Source organism: Muscardinus avellanarius (assembly GCF_963383645.1).
Source record: "Muscardinus avellanarius genome assembly, chromosome: 4".
NCBI lineage: Eukaryota > Metazoa > Chordata > Mammalia > Rodentia > Gliridae > Muscardinus > Muscardinus avellanarius.
This window is the reverse complement of record NC_137789.1, coordinates 69,562,558-69,589,557: the sequence shown is the minus strand read 5'-3', so window position 1 is coordinate 69,589,557 and position 27,000 is coordinate 69,562,558. Positions and strand designations below refer to the sequence as shown.

Here is a 27,000-nt window from a genome sequence, read left to right as displayed (position 1 = left end):
AGGCCCAGTGTAAATATGTAGTCATCAGTGGCAACAGACTTATCTATGCTCAATCTCTGTGTGTGTGTCTCTCTGTCTCTGTCTCTCTACCTCTCTGTCTCTCTGTCTTTCTCTCTCTCTCTCTCACACACACACACACACACACACACACACACACACACACACGCACTATTTGGTGCATAGTAATCACATTTTTTTTTTTTTTTTTGGTGGTACTGGGGTTCCTGGAAGCCCTTCTACCTCCGGGATACACTCCCACGGGCTACACTCCCAGACCTATTTTTTAACTTTTTTATGTTGAAACAGGGTCTCTTAAGCCAGCGGGCCTGCCTCCGAACCAGCGCGATCCTCCTGTCTCCGCCTCCCAAGCGCGGGGATTACAAGCATGCACCACCACGCCCGGCCAAGTAATTACATATTATATTAAGGTATAGAGTGATAGGAACATACATGCACACATCTATTGGAGCACTTCCCTTTGGGTCCCTTCCTTGTCCGTACTTTGAGATTGAAATCAGTTGTTTTATATAGGTAGGTAGGATTATTTCAATTGTTACATCCTTAACATCTCCATCCCCTCTCCTTCCTCCTCCAAAGCCCAATGTCTGCTTCTATCTATGATGATTTTGGAGAATTTGTAAGTAGCCCCAAGAGTCCTCGCCAATGTATTCTTATTGCTATTGATACTGGTAGGTGATTACCACATGTATAACCATGTAATTTCATTTTCATAACTTTGTAAGGGCTATTGTATAGATTTACAAACTGGTGAAAATATCCTTTGTTCCAATTTAGTTTAGAAAATCTGTTTCCTATACTATGACTTCAAAGTGAAAGTGGCTATTTTGTCTTTCCAGTGGTACATTTTAATACAATTTCAGTGAAGATGGAAATTTCTACTCAAAATTTGTTATACTTCTTTGCAACTTTTAAGTTCCTGGGTGATTGTTTGTGGAATGTTCAGATATTACTACTGTAAAGGACATTGTGGGGTGATGACTATTCGTGACTAGAAGAGGTTAATGTCAACCTCACAGAAGCAGAACGTACTCCAAGGAGGGAAGGAGGTTTAGAAAATGCCCAGAAAGCACAGTCTCCAGGTATTAGGTAAAATAACCATAGTAGGGAGCACAGGGTAATGAGAGGCCAATGCTTGAACTAGACACTGGTTGGGTGGAGCGGTAATAAGGAAGAAAGAAATCAATACATTTAAAATTCACAACTTCATTTAGAAATAAATATAATATTTAAAGGTAAGGCGCAGAGGGGGAATATATAACCATAAATGAAAGACCAAAAGTAGTAAAGCTGCAACTAGCTCTAAAGTCACTGACTTTCTCTCTCTCCTTCATGTCCTAACACCTTCTCCAGTAGGAGTGACTTCCATCATCCAGGAAACTATGTCTCTGTCTCATATTAATGATTAACAATACCCCTTTTGTAAGCTGTTTTTCCATCCGTTAAAATGAAGCCTTCGCCACCACATATTTTTAAGGGCCTGCTTCTGTTTTGGTAGGCATGAATAGGAACCAATACCCATACTTTCATCCTCATTCTAAATTATACTCAGTGACAGAGAGATGAGAAGCCCTAACTCTCAAATCCATAAAAATCCATGAGAGATTATACAATCAGAGCCTTCAACCTTTGCCAACAAAATTCTCTTATCAGACCCACTGAAACATAGCAACCTTAATTAACTTGAATTTCTAGCTTTTACTTTCCTCGGCTCACTTCTACTTAAAGTTTTAATTAGGAAGAAAGTATCTTGCTGATCCGTGGGAAGATTGCAAGAAGAAAAGTGAAGCTCTGAGAACTACAAACTAAATTCACTCATTCATTAAATAAAAAACAAATCCAGCATTGGCTGGGTTCCTAGGGTATTCCAGACATCCACTGGGGATACAGCAGTAAACAAAAATAGTCAAACTCTCTCATGATGATTACATTCTACCTAGGAAATCAATAAGTGACTAGTCAATGATGTTTCACATAATTTTTGAGTAGCATACATTTAACTATCTTTTAAATACTCTTTAAAGTTATCACTTAGCCTTTACTTCCTCTGGCTAATAATTAGTTATTAAACCCTATTCGGTAAAACCCTGTATACAAACCACAAACATGGTTCCATGACAAGTGAGTGAACATTATTACCTTGAATTGTTGGTACATTTTCTTCAGTGCATATGCTTCCTCTTCTGTTTGGGGAATAAGTCTTATCACTTTATCACTGTAAAAAAGGGGATTATAAGGGGGTATTACCTTCAAAAATAAAATATTGGCTATCTCTTACATCTTAATAAACTGGCTTTACATTTAAGGAAAACAGCAAAGCTTTTCACTAAGCAATACATATTTTATGGTTTTGTTATTATGGTATTACTTTGGGTTTTTTTTTAATCATGTCTTAAAACTATTTGGCATTCAATCAAATTTTGAAGATTACAAATTTAATAACCATTTCTTTTTGAGGTGCTAGGAATTGAACTTAGGACCTTGTACATACTAGGCAAGCACTCTACAAAGAGCTACATCCTGAGTCCCGTTCTTTTTTTAACTTAATGATAAAAAAGAACATTGCTTTCAGGAAAAAGATATTCAAATCCATATACCAGAGAAAGCTCCTGGCTTAGATTCTTTCTACATGGAGAATAATAAAAATTCAGCCCATTTCTCTGGGACATCCCATTTCGCTAATACAGAGCTTTCCAACTAGCACAGGGGTTAAGAAGACAGGCCACCAATAGCTTATATGTGTGTTTATATGTATAAGATATTAATGGCTGCAAAGTTTTAGAGTGGTAGAAATTTCAAACCAAGTTTTAAAACCATTAACATTTTTCTGCCATTGAAATAATATTTGAATATGTTTATAAGGTTCTTTATAGAAAGGCCATGAACTGCCTAGAATGACTTGAGGTATTGCTGTCTACCAGAGAATTCTCTGTGGGAGTGACTCCTACCCCAGATTGCCAGACAGGTGCAATTAATTTCCAGGACTGTCATGATAACAGGTTGGGGAGAACAGCTCTAGCATATAATAATCACCACTGTTCAATGAATTTTGCATAATGTAGAAACTTATTAAATATTTGTTAATGGATTGGCATAAAAGACATTGCTGAGAATATTGACTTCCAGGGGAAAGAAAAAATAATAAAACATAACAGGAATGAATATTTTTCATTACTTTCAAGGGCATTTAACAATGAAGTTAAAATATACGGTGTTATTAATAGCATGTATATATGTGTTAGCATTTCACCACCTTTTTTTATTGTGTGTGATTCTGGGGATTGTATCCAGGGGAATTCTATCTCTGAGCTATACCGCAGCCCTATTTTATTTTTTAATCTGAAAAAATAGGGTCTCACCACATTGCTGAGGATCTTGCTAAGTTGCTGAGGCTGGCCACGAAGCTGCAACTTTCCTATGTCAACCTTCCAAGTACTAGGATTACAGGGGTGAGCAACCACACCTGTATTTACCATACACACAATAAATACAAAGATATACAAACATATATGCACATATATATATATATATAAATTTAAACTCTACCAGTTCACACACAACTTGACTCTCCATTCTCTGATGTGCACAATGAATAAAGATAGAATTTGCAGGCTTTCCAAATGGTTTTATTTCTTAGAAGAATAGGCATTTCCAAGATGAGGTAAGACATGGAACATGGAAGGCCAGATGCCAGGGAGACTTGTGAGTTTGGTGGGCAATGAAATTTTAGGGCCATGTGTTTACTTCTAATCACTTTATCTTTGCAATTTTAAAAGACCCCATCCCATTATAACTTCTTTAGGTCTGTGGATGAGAAAGCCCTTGGTTTGCCGATAACAATAACAATTTAGTATGTTTTAAGCACTACTCTAATGTATCTTTGCAGCTTTGCTTTTCTCAAACCACACAAAACAACCTCTCAGCAGCACTGTCATAAAGGTCATATTTCTAGGAAGTAGAGGGGGAAAATCAAGTCACCATAAAACATCTCTAAACATAACCTTCACAATTTAAATATAATTCCATCTTTTCTCTTTTCATTTAAAGTACACATTGCTCTGACTTTTTTCCCCCCCTGGATTCATCATACCCACCTGACCCAATACAAATCTTGGCAAAGAAAGAAAACTCAGCTGAGGGATGTGGTTGTTTCTGATGGGTGGATCACTTGACAGCTTGCTGAAAAACACCTCCACCTGCGGCCCTGTCAGCTCCTCAAGAGTGCAAAGAAAGCAATCTGTAGCTGTTTCACAGCTATGAGAAGAACCTTTATTTTGTTTTTAAAAAGATGGATAATTCATCCTGGCAATTGGCTCCTCTTCTGTGAATACAGGATATAAAGAAACCACCCCTGGGATTATTTAACCCTGAAAGTGATCACTCAAACCCACTTTGCCATTTTTATCACAAAAAGGTCACTTCATCTCAGTCTCTAGACATTCTCAGGTGTGACTTTAGACATGCATTTATTATCATTTGGTTACACATCAAAGAACAAAGACTAAGAAAGGCTATTTAGGGAAGCCCATGAAACATCATATTTTTTGGAAAACAATAAATTATATCAATGGAATAACCAGTAACCAAAGCCCAACAAAAGTTCCTTATTCAGTAAGAAAAACCACATGACCCCAAATACCTCATTTTGTTTTCCCAAACAAAAAACTTGCTCTTTCTAAATCTGATAGCCCAGTATGTTTTTGAAGTGGGGAACAATAATTTTATTATGGACAGGAAGGTTTCAGGTAGTGGAGTATCTACTGGGACTTAGAATGAAAACCTAGCTGGGCAGAACTATCAAAGAAGAGGAGAGGAGGGATTTTTTTTTTCCTCAAATTTTATCAGTTTTTTTTTTACCTACTGCTAGGTAAAAACATCCATTAAACCTCTTGGCTACACTCTGGGATTTGAACGAGGGAATCAAAGGATTGAATATGGGTTGAGGTCAGAGAGACTACCAAGCAACCAGGTGCTCATGTTCCTGTGTTTGTAAATCAGATATTTCAACTCAGAGAGCCTCTCAAGAAGGACAGCACAGGCACTGTTTAAACACAATTTAGGGATGTAGCATGGCAGCAACAGGATACCCAAGATAACTAATTTCCTAGGAGTTATTAATACTCATTCACTTATAATATACTTGACATTTTATCCTGTTGCCTTTGGGGACCAATAAGTCTACATTGCATTAATGTCAGCATCACGTTTGCTTTTGAGTTTGGTTAATAATCCTGATGTACAGAAGTGACTACATGAGTGAGATAATAGTAAATAAAATTTATTTGGACAAAAAAGAATTTTAAGCTGGGCATGGTAGTGCATACCTGTAATTCCAGTACTTGGGAGGCTGAGAGAGTAGGGTCACAGGTTTGCAGCCAGCCTTATCAACATACTGAGGTCCTCTACAACTTACTGAGACCGTGTTTCAAAATAAAGTAGGACTGGGAGTATAGCTCAAAGGTTGACTGCCCCTGGGTTAAATCTTCACTACCAAAAAAAAGTATTTTAAACCAGGTGTGATGGCACATGCCTATAATCCTAATACTTGGGAGGCTGATAAAGGAAGATCCTAGGTTTGAGGACAGCCTCAGCTACTTAATAAGACTCTCAAAAACCTAGTAAGACCCTGTGTTAAAAAATATATATAATTAAAAAGCTGGGGTGTAGCTTGCTTGGAGATAAAAACCCCCTGGGTTCAATCACTAGTCACACACATACACACACACACACATTTAAAAAGCCAACTGAGTATATATGCACCTATATCGACAAACATACACTGCCTCCAACTTTTCACAGTCTGTACGGATCTAAGTTTCCTTATCAGAGTGGGGGTTGGTCTTCCAATTATCTTTCTTAGTTTGAGGTCCACCATATTTCTTGCTGTTCTGTACTTTGACTCCTGTGGAAGAGCGCTTGTTTTACAGACAACTGCCTATAAAGTCTTCCTCATCCTGTCCTATTGGAAGACATAGATATGGAGCTCTAGTATTTTCCTTCAGGCTTCTGATATTAACTTTCATAATAGATTCTGTTATTAAACTCTATATTTTCTTTGTAAGTTACAGAACTCGTTTATGAAACTATGCTTTTTTTTTTTTTTTTTTTTTGGTGGTACTGGGGTTCCTGGAAGCCCTTCTACCTCCAGGGTACACTCCCAGACCTATTTTATATATTTTTTTATTTGGAAACAGGGTCTCTTAAGCCAGCAAGGCTGGCTCCGAACCAGCGCGATCCTCCTGTCTCCGCCTCCCAAGCGCGGGGATTACAAGCGTGTGCCACCACGCCCGGCTGAACCTATGCTTTTAAAAATTAAAAACATCATAGCCGGGCGTGGTGGCGCACGCCTGTAATCCCCGCACTTGGGAGGCAGAGACAGGAGGATCACGCAGGTTCGAAGCCAGCCGCCGCGCGCACTGGCTTAGGAGACCCTGTTTCCAAATAAAAATGTAAAAATAGGTTTGGGAGTGTGGCCCGGAGGTAGAAGGGTTTCTAGGAACCCCAGTACCACCTAAATAAATAAATAAATAAATAAATAAATAAAATAAAAATTAAAACATCAAGCCAGCGTGGTGGCACACCCTTGTAATCCAAGTACTTGGGAGGCTGAGAGAGGAAGATGGCACAAGTTTAAAGCCAGCCTCAAGCTACTTAGTAAGGCTCTCAGCAATGTAGTGAGACCCTGTTTCCAAAAAAAAAAATATTATATATATATATATATAAAATATGTCTGGGAGTGTAGCCTGGAGGTAGAAGAGCCCTAGGTTCCATCCCCAATGCCACAGAAAAAGAATTAAAACATTGCAGCATACATGAAGTAACTTCCCCTCTCAGTTTTCTGGCAGCCCCAAATCTTTCACTAGCAGCCACTGCCAATAGATTATGTAGATCACTCTAGAATCCCTTCTTTGTGTGTGTGCGCGCGTGCGCGCGCACACACACACACACACACACACGTTTAAAACATGTCTGGATACTAATTTGCTTCTACTTTTCCCTTAATATGTTGGTTTGAAAGTACCATCGTTTAAGTACATGTCTGGACTTCATATACTGATGTCTTATTTTGGAGTTACATGCCTGTATTTATTCATAAGGTAAACTTTATGAAAAAAATGAACCTTCTTTTGTGGTATTGGGGATTGAGCCCAGGGGCATTTTACCTCTAAACTACACCATAAGTCCTTTTCACTTTAATTTTTATTTTGAAACATGGTCTCATTAAATTGTGGAGGACCTCACTAAGTTGCTGAGGCTGGCCTCAAACCTGCAATAGTTCTGTCTCAGCCTCCCAAGTACTGGAATTATAGGTGTGGGACACCACTCCCAGCTAAAAAAGGAACTTTCTCTAAACTTTTTTTAAAACAAAATTCTTTTGGAATGGCCCTTGTCTGATTTTGGTGTTTGCATCATGATATTAACTAGAAAAATTTTCACCTTTGTAAAATGTTTTGACAATTTGAGTGACCCAGAAATAACACATCATAGACTTTTTGAAGGCAGAACCTACTCTCCCCTTTAGTTTTGGTAGAGGTAAAATATGTATCTTAAATTTTTTTTTGTTTACTCAGTTTTTCTGGCCATTTTGAGTTAACTTTGGTAATTATATTTCCTGAAAAAAATACACTGATTTGTATAACCATATAAACTATTAACTTTATATAAGCTATTAATTAAAAGTTAATTAAAGCACCTTGCAGTTTAAGACCTCTCCTTTATAGCTTTTCTTTCTATATGCTGACATCATTAGGAGTCATTAGGTATTTTTCTTAATCTTTAACCAGATTTCCCAAAGATTTATTTTGCTGTTGTTTTAAAATTGGTGCATTATGGTTATACATCATAGTGGGGTTCGGAGTGATAAAATCATATATGCACACAGCATTAGTTGTGTGTTTTCCTTTAGTTCTCCTCTGCTTCCCTTCCCACAACAATATTCTGTACATCTATACAGGTAAACTAATTTAGACCTGAGGAAAACATTATTTGAATAGTTATCATCATCAGATCTACCCTTTCTTTTCCCTTTCTCCTCTTTCTTCAAATCCCCTTTCACCATTCCACTAGTGTCTCCCCTCATTTTTTGGAGGTCTTTAGGTAATTCTTTTTCTACTGGAGGTTGAACCCAGAAATATTCTACCTCTGAGCTATACCCCTACCCCTATTTAATTCTCATATTTTGAAACAGGGTCTTGCTAAATTGTGGAGGGCTTCACTAAGTTACTGAGGCTGGCTATGAACATGCAATACTCTTGTTTTAGTCTCTCAGGTACTGGGATTACAAGCATGCTCCACCACACATGGTTTGTGACAGACTGGCTCAATCGGGAATAATAAATCCAGCACTGAATATGGCCACTGAGTCCACTCGAGACCGATTTTCTCAGAAAGGTGTGTAAAGGCTTTGGGTGCAGTTCTGCAGCCACTTATCTGCAGCGATTCTTTCCCTTTTTTAAAACTCCTTTAAGTTCCTATTCATGGCGCTAAAAGTGGAGATTTCTTTCCGGGAAAGAATCTGACATGGACAAATGCCTCTTGTGCAATTGACCACTTTATTCTAGACACAAGATTTTTTTATATTTCCCTATTTCCCCGTGATTCCCTAGTAGAAAAGTGAAAACACCCAAAATACAATAGTGAGATATACATGTAAATCACCAACCCTGAACAAGACAAAAGTAAGGCCTGTGACATTACAGGTCTTTGTGATTGAAACCAGTTCCATGACCCTGCAGGTGGGTCTTGTGCTTTAAGTCAGCCTCTTTGGCCTTGCCTTGGCCTTGCAGCTGCAGAGGCTTTTAGTGGGCAAATTTCAGAAGAACAAAAGTCACACCAAAAATCACTTGAAGAATTCAGTTTTTAAGAGTTTTCTTTAACCCTTTCGGAACTTTTATTCCTAGGGCTTAGTCCAATGTCCTTCTCTATCTAGCAACCTCCTTTGAGCTGAATGGGGACGAAGTCGGAGATTCCAGCTTTCATACATGTAGTGGGTGTAGGGAAATCCGTGTACATTTATGATGATTTAGAGGATTTCGATTAATGTCTGCTGGATTTTGTCTGCAATACCATCTGCTGTCTGAATGCTTCACCCTATTAAACACTTAAAATATATTTTAGTAGACAGGGCCCAAAAAACAACATGAAGTTTTTATTATATGTCTTTTGTTCTGTCACAACTATTTTAACCAGGTGGTGTCGCCCTGTCTCCAGGCAGTACTATCACTAGGTGCAAAGGTCAAGATTCCTCCTAGCCCTCGGCTCTATTGTAATGATTAGAATGAAGGTCAAAGATAGGGAGGAATTCTGCATTTGTTAATTGCTGTAGCAGGAATGCTTCCACAGTATCTGAATTCTGACCAGAATTACATCTTGAACAAAGCCAAGGGCATCTAGAGGCTTAGACAAATTACTAGAAGATTTATTTTCCACAGACTCAGTTTCTCCCACAGTCCTGATCTTACATCACCGGAGCAATTCGTGTGGAAAGTTAAAAGAATCATTACCAAAAGAATAATAGTTATGAAAGAATATCTAAGAGTGGGAGAGTACTTTGGCCAGAGACAATGCTCCCTCGGGGCTTCTCCTTGAGATGCTGCATCAGTCATGCATCATGCATGGGGGCACACACAGACATCAAGGAAAGTGGGCTGTGGCAATGGTTGAGGTCTTCTTTATTTCCCAGTTCTTCACTAGCTTCCACAAATGAGAGAAAACACATGGGCTTCTCACTTTCTGTGACTGGATAATCTTACTAAGCATACTATTCTTGAGTTCCACCCATTCTCCTGAAAATGAGGTAATTGTGTTATTTTTTATGGCTGAGTATAATTCTACTGTATATATATATATATATATATATATATATATATATATACATACCATAATTTCATAATCTATTCATCTATTGATGGACACCTCGACTAGTTCTGTAGTTTGGCTATCATGAATTGAGTGGCTATAAATATGGAAATGTATGTGTCTCTATAGTAATTTGATGTCAATGCCTTTGGGAAGATCCCCAAAAGTGATATGCTGGGTCGCAAGGTGGCTCAGTTCCCAGTCTTTTAAGGAGCCTCCATACTGATCTCCATAGCAGCTGTACTAATTTCTAATCCCACTAACAGTGCAGAAGAATTCCTATTTCCCCACATCCTCGACAGCATTTGTTGTTTGTACTCTTGATGATTACCATTCTACCTGGGGTTAGGTGTAATTTTAGTGTAGTTTTGATTTGCCATTTCTCTGATTGCTAATGTTGAACATTTTTCATATATTTGTTGGCCATTTGTATTTCATCTTTTGAGAAATATCTCTTCAGATACACTGACTTTTCAAATTGGGTTCTTTGGTTTTTTCTTTTAGCTCTTTTATATTTTAGATATTAATCTTCTATCAGAGGGGTAGTTGGCAAAATGTCCTCCCATCTGTGGGTTTACTATTTAGTTCTTAGTGGTTTCCTTTGCTGAATAGAAGCTTTCTAATTGGATACAGTTCAAATTTTTTTATTTTTGCTTTTATTTCCTGGGCTTTAGGGGTCTTATTAAGGAGTCTCTGTTGGAGCTTAGTGTTGGATAGTTGGTCCTATGCCCTTTTGTAGTAGTCAAAAAGACTCTGATCTAATTTATAGGTCTTTATCCATCTTCAGTAGACTCTGTACAAGGTGAGGAATTGGAGTTTAGTTCCATTTTTCAACATATAGCTAACCAGTTTTCTCAGCACCATTTATTGAAAAGGCTATCTTTTCTTCGACATCTGTCTGTGGCCCCTTTGTTGAAGGTCAAGTTGCTTGAAGTGTAAGAGTTTTCTTCTGTATCTTCTATTCTATTCCATTATTTATGTGTCTGTTTTGTGCCAGTACCATTCTGTTTTTATTACTATATTCTGGTAGTATAGTTTAAAGTTGGGTATAGAGATGCCTCCAGCATTGTTTTTGTTGCTAAGAATTGCTTTGGCTATTCTAGGTCTTTTTTCATATGAGGTTTAGGGGTGTTATTTCTATTTCTGTGAAGAATGATGCTGGTATTTTAATGGGGATTGCATTGAGTCTGTATATTGCTTTGGGTAGTATGTCATTTTGATGATGTTTACTCTGTTTATTCAGGAGCATGGGAAGTCTGTCTTCTAATGTCTTCTATTTCTTTCTTCAGGTCTCTGTAGTTTTCATTGTAGAGGTCTTTTACTTCCTTGGTTAGAGTTATACCTAGGTATTTTATTCTTTTTGAAGCTATACTGTGAATGGGATCTTTTTCTGTATTCTTTTCAGTAGATTGATAATTGATATATAGAAAATCAATTGATTTTTATAAGTTAATATTATAAATGGCTATCTGCTGAACTTGCTTATCAGCGCTCATCTTTTAGTTGATTTTATTGGGTAATCTTATTTATTTATTTTTATTTTTTCTTTTTTGCCTTTTTAAAATTATATATATTTAATTTTTATATATATATATATATATATATATATATATATATATATATATATATATATATATATATAATTTGGTACTGGGGTTCCTGGAAGCACTTCTATATCTGGGCTACACTCCCAGACCTATTTTTTTAGTTTTGGAAACAGGGCCTCTTAAGCCAGTGCGGCTGGCTTCAAACCTGCGTGATCCTCCTGTCTCTGCCTCCCAAGCGCGGGGATTACAAGCGTGCGCCACCACGCACGGCTAATTTAATATATTTTTATTAGCGCATTGTAGTCAAACAGCTCAATAGAATACAAGACTTGTGAGGATATACAAGCACACATCATCCAATTAGCTTTTATCAAATCCTCATCCCATTCCCTCCCCTCCCTTGATCCCATGCTTGATTTAGTGATTGACTTTGATATATTTGTTGAAGTACAACCTGTGCTTTAAAGATATTCCATCTTTCCCTATCCCATCCCCTCTGATAGGTCACCTTAATTGCTCCTCCATAGGGCCCTTTCTTCAACTAGATTTCCTCCTATTACCCATTTCTTCCTAGTTTTTGCATATTAGGGAAAGCATCTGATTTTTTATTTTCTGTGATATTTCTCTGTGGATGCTGCATTGTAGGTTCTGATCCCACTCTCAAAGGCCCTGGCACTGGCCTCGCCGCTTGGCAGGCTCTGATCCTGACCTCACTGACCCCAGCACTGGCCTCACCACCTGGCAGACTCTGATACTGGCTCACTGGTTCCAGCACCAGCCTTGCCTAATGGCAGGCTCTGATCCCAGCCTTAGAGGCCCCAGCACTGGCCTTGAATTAAGGCAGGCTCCTATTCTGGCCTCGCTGGTCCCAGCACCGGCCTCACCACTTGGTAGGTTCTGATCCCGGCCTCAGAGGCCCCATCACCAGCCTTGCCTCATAGCAGGATCCGATCCTGGCCTCACTGGCCCTGGCACTGGCTTTGCTGTGCAGTGGGCTCTGGTCTCTGTCACTGTGAGCAGTTGTCTACAGATGTTCCCTTTTTCTTCCTTTTTTTTTTTTGTTGGTACTGGGGTTCCTGGAAACCCTTCTACCTGTGGGCTACACTCCCAGAGACCTAGTCTTTTATATTTTTATTTGGAAACAGGGTCTCTTAATCCAGTAAGGCTGGCTTCAAACCTGCGCAATTCTCCTGTCTCCACCTCCCAAGCGTGAGGATTACAAGCGTGCGCCACCATGCTCAGCAATCTTCCATTTTTTTTTAAAATATGAGAAAGCAGTACATGTATTTTGCAAAAGCTGGGACCTGGAATACCTAGTGGCAATGAATTTTGTCTTTCCTCCAAAGGCAGAGGTCCACAGCTTCACTTCAGAGAGCAGGCTCTGCTGCTCCTCCTGCATTCTGGCCTCCTGTGCTGTACAGAGGAACACAGTGGCCATGAGGGCTGATGTCTCCCAGAACACGTAGCATGGCAGCCCAACCCGGCTATGCAGGGCTCCTTCTGATATACCCTAACCCTTTACCACTTAGCATGTTGTCCAGAATTCATGAGCATGTGTGGCAGGAGCAGTCAGTCTACTTTTGGGGATATTTCCTCAAAAGTTCAAGGTGGATTGGATTAGATCTGTCTGCCCCTCCAAATACTGGTCACTGCCACCACTGCTGCTGCCTCTGCCATCTCGGTTCTCTCTGAACACCTTTCCCACACAGCATGTTTTCCAGAATTCCCAAGCATGTACAGTGGTAGCAGTCTACCTTTGGGGAGATTTCTTTAAAATTTTAAGGTGGATCATATCGGATCTCTGCCTCTTCTAAATACTGACCACCGCTGCTGCTGCCACAGCCATCTCGGTTCTCTTCTGAGCACCTTTTTTACACAGCATGTTGTCCCAAATTCCCAGGCATGTGTGTTAGTAGCATTCTACCTTTGGGTAGATTTCTTCAAAAGATCCACGTGGATTGGATCAGATCTCTGCCTCTCCCAAATACTGGCTGCCACCATTGCTGCTGCCAACACCATCTCTGTTCTCTTCCAAACACTTCCCACACAGCATGTTGTCCAGAATTCCTGAGCATGTGTGGCTGTAGCATTCCACCTTTGGGAAGATTTCTTCAAAAGATCAAGGTGGATTGGATCAGTTCTCTGCCTCTCCCAAATACTAACCTCTGCCGCCACTGCTGCCGCCACTGCCACCCCTACCACCATCTCAGTTCTCTCCCAGACACTTTTCCACACAGCAAGTTGTCCAGAATTCCTGAGCATGCGTGGCCATAGCAGCCTACCTTTGGGGTGATTTCTTTGAAAGTTCAAGGTGGATTGGATTGGATCTCTGACTCTCCCAAATACTGGCCACCGAAGCCCCTGCCGCCTCCGCCTTACTCCTGGTTCTCTGTTGAGCACCTTCATTACATGGTATGGTGTCCAGAATTCCTAAGCATGGTGGCAGGAGCAGTCTTCCTTCCCAGAGATTTCTTTCCAAAAGTAAAGGTAGACTGGATAGGATTTGTTTGCATATCCTGAATCCTGGCTGCTGCTGCTGCCATCTTGGCACCTCTCCAATATTTTTAATAAGAGGAGACAGAATGTGTGTTTTGAAGAGGTTGTGAGATCGAGCACTCAGCAGCAATGAATTTTATCTCTCCTTCAAGAGTGGAAGCCATAGTCTCACCACGTAGAGCAGGATCTGCTGTTCCAAGCAGCATAAAGGAGCACAGTGGCCAGGCGCACTGAGTTCCCCGGGACATGTGGCTGGGCTTCCTGCCTGGCACTACTGGGCTCCTCCACCATGCCTGGATCATTTTTCTTTCAAGGTATGTTGTTAAGCATGTACGGCTGAAGCGGTGTTTTCTCTAATCTCTTCTGGGATGTTCTTCCAAAAATCACCTTTCTTGCGTGGCAGGCACCTCCTTTTCATCTTGCTTCTAGTTCTGCCATTATCCACTCTCTCTCCTATATTCTAGATAGGAAGTCACAGCTGGAAATGTCTCCTTAAATTGACCCAATCAGATATTAAACCAAAATCTGGTGTCCAGGGCTTCTCCAAGGAATGCATGTCCTTTTCAGTGGCCATGGTCGGCCGCTGCCATCTTGTCCCCAGGATCTTGGGTAATCTTTTTAATTTTTATCTTATTTTACTTTTGGGTATTCTTTTTTCTTTAAAAATGATTTTTGAGGATCAATTATGTGGTCCTATGAGACTTTATAAATTTAAAAACAATTTTTAATTTTTAATGTTTTTCTTTTGTGGGTCTGGGAATGGAATCAAGGAGCGTTTTACCACTGAGCCCTATTTTTATTCTTTATGTTGTTGTTGTTGTTTGGTGGTATTGGGTTTCCTGGAAACTCTTCTACCTCCGGGCTACACTCCCAGACCTATTTTATACTTTTTTATTCGGAAACAGGGTCTCTTAAGCCAGCACAGCTGGCTTCAAACCTGTGCAATCCTCCTGTCTCTGCCTTTCAAGTGCAGGGATTACAAGTGTGCACCACCATGCATGGTGCTTATTCTTTATTTTAAAACAGAGTCTCACTGAGTTGCAGAGGGCCTCACTAAGTAGCTGAGGCTATTTGCAAACCACGATCCTCCAGTCTCTGCCTTCCAAATGCTGGGATTACAAGCATGCATCACCACACCTGGCTCTGTAAGACTTTAAAAGGATGTGTAAAGAGATGATCCCCTGGTTCACCATTTAGACCATTGCAGATACAAAGTCTCCAGGAAAAAGGCTTAACTATACTAGATGGTCATCAAATACTTTGGGTTCTATTTAAAACAAAGAGAGCAACTTTTAGGGATTGGGAGAAAAGAGGCAATCTGAATCATTCTGGTGCCAAATTTCAGGAGGTTCTTAAGAAAATTCTTAGAAGACATCAACAGGAGATTCTGTTGATTCTGAATCCTCAGCTTCATTAGTATCACTAAGCCTCTATATGAAGCCATAACGTGGAGAGAAGAGAGCCTCTAATCTGGGAAGAGGACCAACAGACTCTTTAGCTTTTCTTCTAAAGAAAAAGCTACAAGAAGTCCCAGCCCGGCACTGGGACTCCCAGTCCTAGACAAGTCATTCAGTCTACCCCTCAGAAAAATACAGAATTGCAATCAGAGTTCTTATGCAAAAGCTAGCATCATCTAAATGTCTGGTCGCCAACTTCTCAAAACAGCTCGATGGCTGGATGGCTGCTGTGTTTATGAGGTGTGGCTACAATGGCACTGCTTGCTTAGGAGGCAGACAAATTGACACTCAGACAACACCTCTGTATCTGCCTGCCCCATATGGTCCTCACCCTCATGAATGCTAGAGGACACCATTGAATGACAAACACTCACCTAACCAAATATGAAGGTCTCTTGTGTAAAAGCCAGTACATCATACTGGAAGCCATAAGCATAATAAGCCTAGTTAACTCTTACCAATAGAAAAAGGGGTGCCTACCCGTGACTGCAAATAAGCAATTGTTCAGGTATATTCAGGTCTCTCTCTCTCTCTCCTCTCCTCTCCTCTCCTCTCCTCTCCTCTCCTCTCCTCTCCTCTCCTCTCCTCTCCTCTCCTCTCCTCTCCTCTCCTCTCCTCTCCTCTTCTCTTCTCTTCTCTTCTCTTCTCTTCTCTTCTCTTCTCTCTCTCTCTCTCTCTCTCTCTCTCTCTCTCTCTCTCTCTCTCTCAACTACCCTGTCATCCTGAGGCTGCATAATCTGTATGATGATGCCATTTGGAGTTCAGACTTCAGACCTTGGTTATCTGGGCTCTGCTTGTAGAAATAAAGAAATTCTCTTTCCCCACTTGGTCTCCAGGTCCTCATCTCTCTGTGCCTATCCTTCTGCAATACTTCTAAAGATAGAATTTCCCAAAATATAGTAAAGAAATTGGGGCAGGGGGAGTACTGGAAGTTGAAGCCAGAAGCATTCTACTTCCAAGATATACCCCAACTATTTTAATTTTTAATTTTGAAACAAGGTCTTGATAAGTTGCTGAGAGACCCCACTAAATTGCTAAGGCTGGCCTCAAACCTGCAATCCCCCTGTCTCAGTTTTCAAAGTACTGAGATTACAGATATGTGCCACCATGCCTGGCTAGTAAAGAATTTTTAATTTTTAAATTTTTTACCTTCACAAGGTATCAGAATAGAGTTCTGTAGTGGATCTCTTGTCTGCTCTTCTGAATTCAGTTTCCTTTCTTAGACCCTAATAGGCCTCGGATTCTGCTTTTTCATCTCATCTCTATATCAGAATCGAGTCCTGATTTGCCAACTGAGAGTGCTATGATTTAAATATTCTTTTTATCTACCAAAACTCATGTTGAGGTGTAACTCCTTAATTGGTAGTATTGGGACGAGAGGCCTAATGGAAGATATTTAGGACATGGGGAGGGAGCCCTCATGAGTGGACTAATTCCACCATTTCCAAGAGAAAAGCCACTCATGGCTTTTCTCTTGGAAATGGGCCAGCTATCAGGGAAGTTTGGCCCTCATTCTCCTTTGCACGTGCCTGTTTGCCCTTCCACTTTTCTTCCATTACATGGGGAGCAACACAGAACCCTTACCAGAAGCAGAGCAGGTGTTACCACCTGACCTTGGATTTCTAGCTTTCAAAACTTTGAGGTAATTGAGCCCCTTTTCTTTATAAATTACCCAGTCTTAAATATTCTGCTGTTGCAATAGAAAACAGACTAAGACACAAAACTTGTGTATCTCCTGCAAATTTTGTTATTCTCGGGATGGACATGTGTTATGAATTGGTCCAATCAGAGTTAAGGGAAGGATGATTGTTCCATGGTGGGGATGGGGAGATAAATTCTTTTGAATACAAATGAGGAAATGTGTAATTTGACTCATCATTTGGCAACCTGTAATTGCAAAGAGAGTAAGATCAGAGTAAAGCATGTTTAAGTGGCCCCAAACTCGGGTGGACAATGGACTGGAGAGACAGAAAGACCCTGGGTCTAAATGGCCTTGCTGAATCCTCCAGCTTTTAACCTTGTCTTACTCCCGGACTTCCTGTTATGTAATATAATCAATTCCTTTATTGTGTAGGCCAGTTTCTTTCCTTTTAACCAGAAGTATCTTGCATATAATAATAATTTAATTATTCTGGTTATTTGGGAGGAATAAAATATAAACCAATGATAAATTAATTATTAAATCAGTCTTCATAGGTGGGAATAAATATACTAAACTTCTTTATTTCTTCTCCAAAACCCTCTTACTAAAACATTTCTTTAATTTTGGTGGCAGCTTAAAAAACTGTGTGCTTTTAGAAGGGAAGAATAGGGTGCTCAATAACTAAGACTCACCTTATATTCTCAAGGAAAATAGGATAGTTTAAAATATTAGCTGAGCTTTCTGAAAGCTTGTAGCCCATGTAGGAATTAGTAATATGATGTTCACTAAGTTTAAAAAATTTCATTCCAAGCATACACACAAGGAAATCCATTGGTAATTTCAACTAGAAAAATTAATGTTCACATGTAGATTCTGTATCATAAAGTACTTGGGCCTCAGAGCTACATTTTCTTTGTTGAAAGATTGTGTTATGATGTGCATGAACAATTTTATTAAAAAGCAATAAATAAGGGACAACTTGGCAGAGCCTACTCTAGAGAATGAAATGGATTCTCTCTTCTTTGGCTAAGGTTTATAGTTGCAATATAAAGTACTCAGAACATGAGGAATCACCCAGTGGCAGTTTGCTAAGGATATGAAGATTTAGACTTTACTTTTGAATTAAAGTTGGGCAAAAATGATGACTTTATCCTTGGTGGGTTTTGTTGTCATTGTTGCAGTTATTTTAACAACAGAGGAATGAAAATCACAGTCTTTAAAAGCCTTAATGGAGTCCTTTATGACAGAAATTTAATTTTCTCAAGCAGTTGACCACCTATCTCACGTGTTATGATCAACAAATCTTTGCTGAATTGAATTGAAATTAGCTTTTTAAAAAGTCATATCATCTTTTAAATGCCATGAATTTAGCTTCCACTGTTAATTTTGAGAATTTCTTCTTCTACTGGTACAGATCACAGAAGGAAAAATATATTAAAATGTAATCCTGCCATTAAATTATTTTTTACAGTGAGATATTATCTGTACTATGACTCAGGGAATTGCTATTATATCATTCTTTATTTTTGTCATTTCTTATAGTATTTAGGAGTGAAACTCAATCTGAGAAAGAATTTTACTACACTGGATAACAAACCATTCATTTCAAGCTACCCTTGTAGCAATTATCACATGCAAGTCCTTGGTGGAATTGAATAGGGAATGGAATTATAAATGCATAAGGGAAAAACTTTCTGGATTTATATTTTAGTTGGATATTGAAGTCCACAAATCATACTTTATATTATTACTGTAACTTAAGGTGATGTGTGGTAAATGTTTCCTAAATTACATAATATAAAACATATATTAAAAAGATTTAGTTGGAATGATCAGAGAAGATCATATATGAAGCCTTTGATACTGACATTTAGGGTCCAATGGACAGATGACACCAGCATATATTGTAGTAGTGGTTTTGTAATTTGAGTGTAAGGTTCACTGTGAAAGCCACCTGCAAGTATGATTTGTTGGGTTAGATAACCTGAAATCTCTTTATAGTAATTCTAGAATTTGTACGTGTGTGCAGTATACCTTTTAATATGGTAGAGTAGTGAGACAGAATAAAGGAAATTTTAAGATGCCTAAACTGATGAGTTAAGCTATATCTGGGGCACTCAATATCCTGATTGAGGAACATCTTTATAACATCTGATGTTCTAGAACCCGAGCAAGGTGTAACTCCACACCAGACACCCCCACATGCAGCCTTCAAGATAACTTTAAATGCCTTGTGAAAAGAGACAGCAGATACATGGTACCCCAATAATATGTAAAACTTTTGTATCTATGTGTATCAGTTTAATATTTTTAGAAATTATAAAAGAAAGGAGACAGTAGAGAAACTTGTCTTAGAATTGACTTTGTATAGAGGGAAAATATAGTCATCACTGAGAATTTAAGAACACAACCTAGTTCTCCACTAGGGTTAAAAATGAGATTATAACTACCTTTGTGGTTAAAAAATTTTCAAGCTAAGAATCTGTGTGAAGGTAGCCTTCAGATTTGAAATTCCCAGTAATGCTCTTCAGTCAGTGCTACTCAGGCCATCCCACGCAGAGCCTTGGTCCTCCGGGCTGCAATGCACTGCCTACGGGTGGCTGAACAGTGAGTTCAAGAAAAGCATTCTGCTGAAGGAAGGTGCTTCAACCAAGATGAAGAACACTCTCCATGGGCAGTCCACATGTAAACATGCACTTATGTTGAGACACAAAGGCTGGTTTCCTTGCCTTAATTTGAGATGTTGCCAAAGGGCCAATCTGGTTTTGGAATTTCTCACACAATCTATTGTAATAGTATTGTAGTTCAAGTCCCTTCTGCCTTCAGGTTCTTATTTGTGAGAACTCTTCCCATATAGTCCTTTGAAAAATCTCTCTTTCTGAGTCTGTTTCCTGGGTGGCCTTGACTATGACATTCCCTGCTTCTACATTTCTAGAAGAACAAATGAAAATAATTTTTGGAGGAATCTTACAACCAGGTCTCAGAGGACTCCCACAAATATAGTTTCAACAAATATTAGCTCACTATCCAAAATTTAAAAGCATAATACAAAAAAATCCCATGGGCAAAAGTTAGTAGAAACAAGAAAAAGCAGAAGTAGACTGCACAGCCTACTGATCGGGAAATTGTCATGTAGAGAAAGAGTTGAAAGAGGTTTTCTGTAAAGAGCCAGATGTTAAATGTTTTAGGTTTGAAAAGTATATTCTCACTATTTTGACCAACTACTAAGTTCTGCTATTGTGGATGGAAGCAACTAAGATAATATGAAACACACAGATTTGGCAGAGTTTAGATAAATCACTATTTATAAAACCAGGTTGGAGGGTATAGGCTCAAAGGTAGAATAATCCTAGGTTCAGTTCCCAGTAAAACACACACACACACACACACACACACACACACACACACACACACACACATTGGGCTAAATTACTTAGCCAACCCCTGATTTAGAATATAAATGTATCAAGTTAATAATGTAAAGAAATGAAAGAGGGGATCTAAAACATGACTAATAAACAATGAACTATAAAGATGACCAAACTAAGCTTTCATCATTGGATCATACAGTAAAGAAATGAAATTATAACTTTGATGAACAGATTAAATAACAGATTAGATACACCTGAAAAAGAATTTTAGTGAACCAGACAATATATTTATTTATTTATTTATTTATTTATTTATTTATTTATTTATTTATTTGGTGGTACTGGGGTTCCTGGAAGTCCTTCTACCTCTGGGCTACACTCCCAGACCTATTTTACATTTTTATTTGGAAACAGGGTCTCTTAAGCCAGTGAGGCTGGCTTCGAACCTGCGCGATCCTCCTGTCTCCGCCTCCCAAGCACCGGGATTACAAGCGTGTACCACCAAGCCCGGCTTCAGACAATATATTTAAAATTACTGAAAATAAAATATAGAAACAGACAAGATATAAAAGAGTTAAGAGTCATCTAAGCCAGAGACACTATACTGTTTCTAATCTACAAATATCATACTCAGCAGTAAAATGCTCAAAGATTTCTCTTTGAAATCAAGTTTATGAAAAGCATGCTATGATCATCATTTCTTTTCAACAACATTAGTGCAGTAGAACAAAATCTAAAAGGATGGAATTGGTATAAAGAAGCAAAATTGCCAGTTTTCAGTAGTGAGTGTGATAAGCACATAGAAAACTTTAAAAAATTTTGCTATTAATATAACTAGTGAGAAAATTTAGCATGGTAAACCAGTATATAATTAAAATTCAAGTCATTTGAATTTCTATAAATTAGGAACACACAGAAACTGTTATATAAACATATACCATTCCCCAAATATATAAGGTACTATTTGTAAAAGAAAAGATATGCAAGTTATTTATGGGGAAAGTTACAAACAGATTAAAAGACATTAAGGGAATCCTAAACAGAGAAAGATGCCATATTATAAGACAATATTATAAAGTTGTTAGTTCTATCCAAATTTTAGACTCAATGCCTCAATGCAATTCCAACCAAAATAAATTCTTCTTTCTATCTGTCTGTCTGTCTGTCTGTCTCTTTCTTTCTGTCTTTCCTCTCTTTCTTTCTTTCTTTCTTTCTTTCTTTCTTTCTTTCTTTCTTTCTTGTCCTCTATCTCTCTCGTTCTCTTGCTCTCGCTCTTGCTCTCACTCTCTCTTCTTCCTTTCTCTCATATTGAAAAAGCTGAATATAAACTATAATGGAAGATCAAAGGGTCAGGAACAGGTAAGGCATTCTAGAAGAATAAAGGGACCAATGACTTGTTCTACCAAATGTTAAAGCTTATTAGGTTATAGTAATTAAGGGGATGTGGAATTGGCAGTGAGGATAGACTAATAGACCAGAAGTGGATCCCCACTTACAGGGAAACTTGATCAGTGACACATGCAGTGCTGCTGATCAGCAGGGAAAGGGTAGACTCTTTAATAAATGAAACTGGAACAACTGGTCATCCATGTAGGAGAAAAAATTAACTTGACCATTTCTTTGAAAATACTGTCAATTTATTACACCTGACTTTCTGCCCATTTTAAAACAAATTCCTTCGCTCCTTCCTTCATTCCTTCCTTCCATCCATCCTTTCTTCCTTCCTTCTTCCCTCCCTCCCTTCCTCTCACTTTCTTTTTGCTGTTGAGTCATTTGAGTTCTTCACATATTCTATAAATGAATCTCTTGTCAGATGGATAGCTTACAAATATTTTCTCCCAATTTGCATGTTTTCTCTTCACTCTTGCTGCCTTTGTTGTATGAAGGGTTCTTAGATTGATTAAATCTACTTGTCTATTTTTACTTTTGTTGCCTATGGTTTGGGAGTTTTGTCCAAAAAAATTTGCCTGTAACAATGTCTAAAGGTATTTTGTCTATGTTTTCTTTTATTAGCTTCATGTCTTACATTTAAGTCTTGGATCTATTTTGAGTTCCAAATAATCTCCCTCATGCATATGTGTACCAGGAGAGTCATACATATGCAAAAATAGCAGCATTATATTATAATCACAAAAGTAGGAACAATACAAACTTTCAGCAGCAGCAGCAAAGTACATTGTAGCTTTGCTAAAAAAAAAAAAAAGAGTACAATATAGCAAAAAAAAAAAAAAGATAACTACAATTACTTATATCACCATGGATCAATCTTGAAACTATACTATAAAAATATTTAAATCACAGAATGTAGATATAATGTATAATTAAATTATTCAAATTTTAGATGTGGAACCATAAAGTCACATTTTGGGGATACATAAATATTTTAATTTTTAATATTTAAAATTTTTTCACAGTACTGGGGGTGGAATCCATGGGCAGTCTACACTCCCAGCCTTATTTTTTATTCTTTATTTTGAAATAGGGTCTCAGTGAGTTGTAAAGGGCCTGACTAAGTAGGTGAGGCTGTCCACAAACCACGATCGTCCTGTCTCAGCCTTTCAAATGCTGGGATTACAAGTGTTCACCATCACGCCCAGCTATACTTTATTTTTAAAGCAAATAATCAATAAAAAATAAGAATAAAGGTAACTTCAAAAAGGAAGGAAGATTAAAAAAGATGTAATCAAGGAAGGGTTATGTATGGAAGGATTAAAAACACTGGTAATGCTGCGTATTTTTATTTGAGAAGTGGACATAAAGGTGTTAGCTTTATAATTATTTATTAAAACATGTATTTATAAGCTGGGTGTGGTGGCACATGTTTGCAAATCCAGTATTTGGGAGGCTGAGACAGGAGGTTCACAGGTTTGAGACCAACATGAGCAACTTGGTGAGACATTGTTTTAAAATAAAATATAAAAAATTGGCTGGGGATGTAGCCTGGAGGTAGAATGCCCCTGGGTTAAATAAATAAATGTATTAATGTGCTCTTCTATGTTCATTTCATCTGGGACAGCCTGACCTGTGATACTTGTAATAAATGGAGGTTCTTAGGCACATCCCCATAAATTTTGATACAATAGGTCTGATAAGCATCCCAGATTTTTTACAAAGGAGGTAAGTCTATTAAACACAGACAGACACACTGAAAAACACTAGCTTAGTATACCAAAGTGTGTCTTCTATGAAAAACAACAACAAAAAATCCTTAATACCTATACTAAGAAAGAAAGGAGATCTGTTTTGGCAATCTGAGAGTAAGGGACATTGTCCACTCTTCATGTAATGATGCAGGTTGGGGAAGGAGTGGCCCCTTGAGGACAGCATGAATGCTGGTGTAAATTAATTCCATCATAACGGGCTTGACACTGCAGGCATGCTTTGGGTAAAATGGTAGTATGTGTGCATGTGTGCATGAGCTTGCACAATGCACAAGAACAAGGTAACTTTGATAAATGACCTTATCAAAGTTTGAATATAGAATGTTCTCTGGAAAACTCTTATGTTGGAAATGGGAAAATGTTCAGACATGAAATAAGCAAATCGGTGCTCTGAGCTCATTAGTGGATAACTCTACTGAATGGTTAATGATTTGAGTGGATTTACTTGGAATTTACTTAAGCAGGGGGCTGTGGCTGGAGGAGTAGGTCCCTGGGGTGTGGCCTTGGGAACTGTTTCTGTCTCTGGTCACTTTGGCCACCAGTGAGTTGAGCTCAGCTTTCCTCTGCAGTGCTGTGTTGGCATGATGTCTGCCTTCCCATGGGCTATAGACTGTACCTCTGAAACTGTGATCTAAATAAGTTTTTCATCATCGATGTTGTTCACGTCAGGTATTTTGGTCACAGCAATGGCAAAGCTGATGAAAACAGGTGATGCCCAGGTTCATGTGTCTGTACAAACTCTTGAAGGGGGTGGAAGAAAGTGGTGTTTGTCAAGATATAGTGGTGAACAGGGGACAGAGTCTGGGGCATTACGTTTGTCAGGAGCAGTATCACAAAACGGTGATGGCAACGATGGCCCAAGGGCACAACCAGGCTTCTTAGTGCAGCTGTCCTCAGGCTGGTGAGCTCAGCCCCTTGGACTGCATGGAGACTTTCCAAGGAAAGTAGGGAAATGGGCATTTTCAAGGCAATGGATATCTATGTCTTAACATCCATACATACTCTTTTCTACAGTGTATCTACCTCAGAATGCAGCTCTAGTTGATCTTGCATTGTTATTCCAGTTCTAGCCACACCCAGCTATTCTTCACAAACACACATCTCCTACTTTTCAGGAGAAAGACAAAACTTTCCTCCATCCTATATCTTAAATATTGTATGTTGCTCTCAGGATGAAACATTCTCAGGTCATTGGGGTGTGTCCCTGAAAAGAACGGGAGAGGTCTATCAGTCATCAGGGCCATGCCCTTGAGAAAGATGGGAAGATGGTGAAACCCTAGTTTCTTTCTCTTTTCTTCCTAGCCAGCCATAAAGTAAGAAGTTTGTTTCACCATACATTTTTGCTATGATGTACGGCCTTGCCACAGGCCCAGAGTGACAGGGCTAATTGATCATACACTGAAACCTCTAAAGCTATGAGCCAAAAGATGATCTCAGGTTTCTTTTACAATACTGGAAAGCTGACTAATAAAGTTGGGAAAGTCTATATTCAGATACATCATAGAGTGAGGAGTGGGGCAATGGCAATTTACACCTAGTAAAGTCACTGTCACCTATTAACAACAAAGTGGCTTGTTCCAGAAGACAAGTCCCCCAAGAGTACTCAAAGAGAGGATTGCTAAAGAAAATTCAAGATCATGGCACATAGTTCATCCAAGTAACAAACCTGGGGCAGAGTTGTGTCTCTTATTTACTAGTATATCCTATCATTTTTTTAAAGAAGGAAAAAGGTTGGGAAGGGAATGTATATTAACACAAAAGTGTAAACTGAAAGATGAAGGTCAGATTTCCTGATAGAAAGTAAGTCTCATTTGCCCGATTGGTTTGACAATGAAATTTGCCTTTGTTAGTTAGATGAGATGATACATGGTTCCCTAAGTGAATTATATCTGAGAAAATGATATTTAACTATACAATAACATTTTTATAATGTTTGTGCTGTAATAGATAGAATGATGTTAGCAATAGTTCAATTTTCCAAAGGCTTCTAATGGTATCAAGTTAAATGACAATGGGTAGCCAGGCGTGGTGATGCACGCTTATAATCCCCATGCTTGTGAGGCTGAGACAGGAGGATCGCACAGTTTTGAAGCCAGCCTCAGCTACTTAGTGAGGCTTTCAGCAACTTAGTGAGACCCTGTTTCCAAATAAAAATATAAAATAGGCTGGGAGTATAGTCCAGAGGTAGAAGGCCTCTCGGTTCCACCCCCAGTACCATACACACACACAAAATAAATAAATAAATAAATAAATAAATAAATAAATAAATAAATAAATAAAATGACAATGGGTGAGGGATACTTTATTTTCCAGGTTTCTTTTGGGGAAATATGAGTATAAAAATTGTGAAACTACTTATTTAGCTTACTGGGCTGGTTTCCAGTTCTGTCTTTGAGATTTAACTTCTAAGACTGAGTAAACACACATATCTGTGGTATGAGAGTGGTCTTTATGTCTGTGTTTTACTTCTTGGTGGGTGTATAATTAACATACAATGAATAATTAAGAGTGGAGCTGATTTTTTTCAGGCAGAGACTAAGAAAACTGCATAAAACCTTAATAGCTATAAATTACTATATTTTCTCTGCTTAAAAGTGTTTTTGTACTAATGAAGATGCCTAGAACTTATTTCAAATCATATTAGAAACATCTGAATGTAATCTGATTATAGAGTTGTCTATTTTTGAAAAAGATAATGAGACTTGCAACAATGGATGTATTTAATTCTAGCAATAATAAATTATAATGATACCCAATCGTTTTTAGTTTTTAAGATTTCTGAACTTTTCCTAAAAGCTTTCCATGTATTATCTCAATTGAGCCTCTGATGGTTTCTTAGTAACTGATTAAATTGTATGATAGTATACTTGATTATATTTTTTTCTTAAGGATTTTAAGAAATGGCAGGTTGAGGCAATAGTTATCTACATGTACACAGAGCACTGAGAACTAGGATTGAATTTTGTCAAGGGTTATTCAGTGTCTTAGGATGACTTTGTAGTTTGTCTAAAATTGCACATAATGTCTATAAGCAATGGATGGCATGAGAGGTGTATATCTGTTATAACCTCTGGCTTGTTCTTTTGAATCTGGAAATTTCTACAACACAACCATCCTGAAGTTTAAGCTCAGCCTGACCGAAAGTTCCTTGAATGGTAAGGTGATGGATATCCTAAACATGAAGGGAAAGGAAAGGAAAATGGAAAAATGACAAGACTTCCAAAAGGCCACTGAGATGACAGAACACCGGGAAAAGGGAAATGAGCACAAAGAATCAGTGAAGAGTAAGGCTCAGACTCAGGAAGCTGAGTTTTGAGTTTAATCACTTTCTCTAAGTGATTAAAGAGCCAGACAGTCGTCAAAATATACTTCTGTCTTTGTCTCTTTTCATTATTTTTCTCATTAAATGTATGTAGGAATTCTGTGTTTGATGGTGGTAGTTTAAGCCTC

The 27,000-nt window shown here is 38.4% G+C and overlaps 1 protein-coding gene across 1 annotated transcript in view; it reads right to left on the bottom strand.

The window, feature by feature from the left end:
• Positions 1-27,000, bottom strand: part of CPA6 (carboxypeptidase A6) — a gene marked incomplete at its 3' end in the record, with an annotated part of 380,639 nt that overhangs the window by 226,955 nt on the left and 126,684 nt on the right. The window contains exon 2 of the mRNA XM_080695007.1: positions 2,158-2,233. Within this exon, the coding sequence (XP_080551133.1) occupies positions 2,158-2,233 (76 nt within the window). The remainder of the gene's footprint in view (positions 1-2,157; positions 2,234-27,000) is intronic.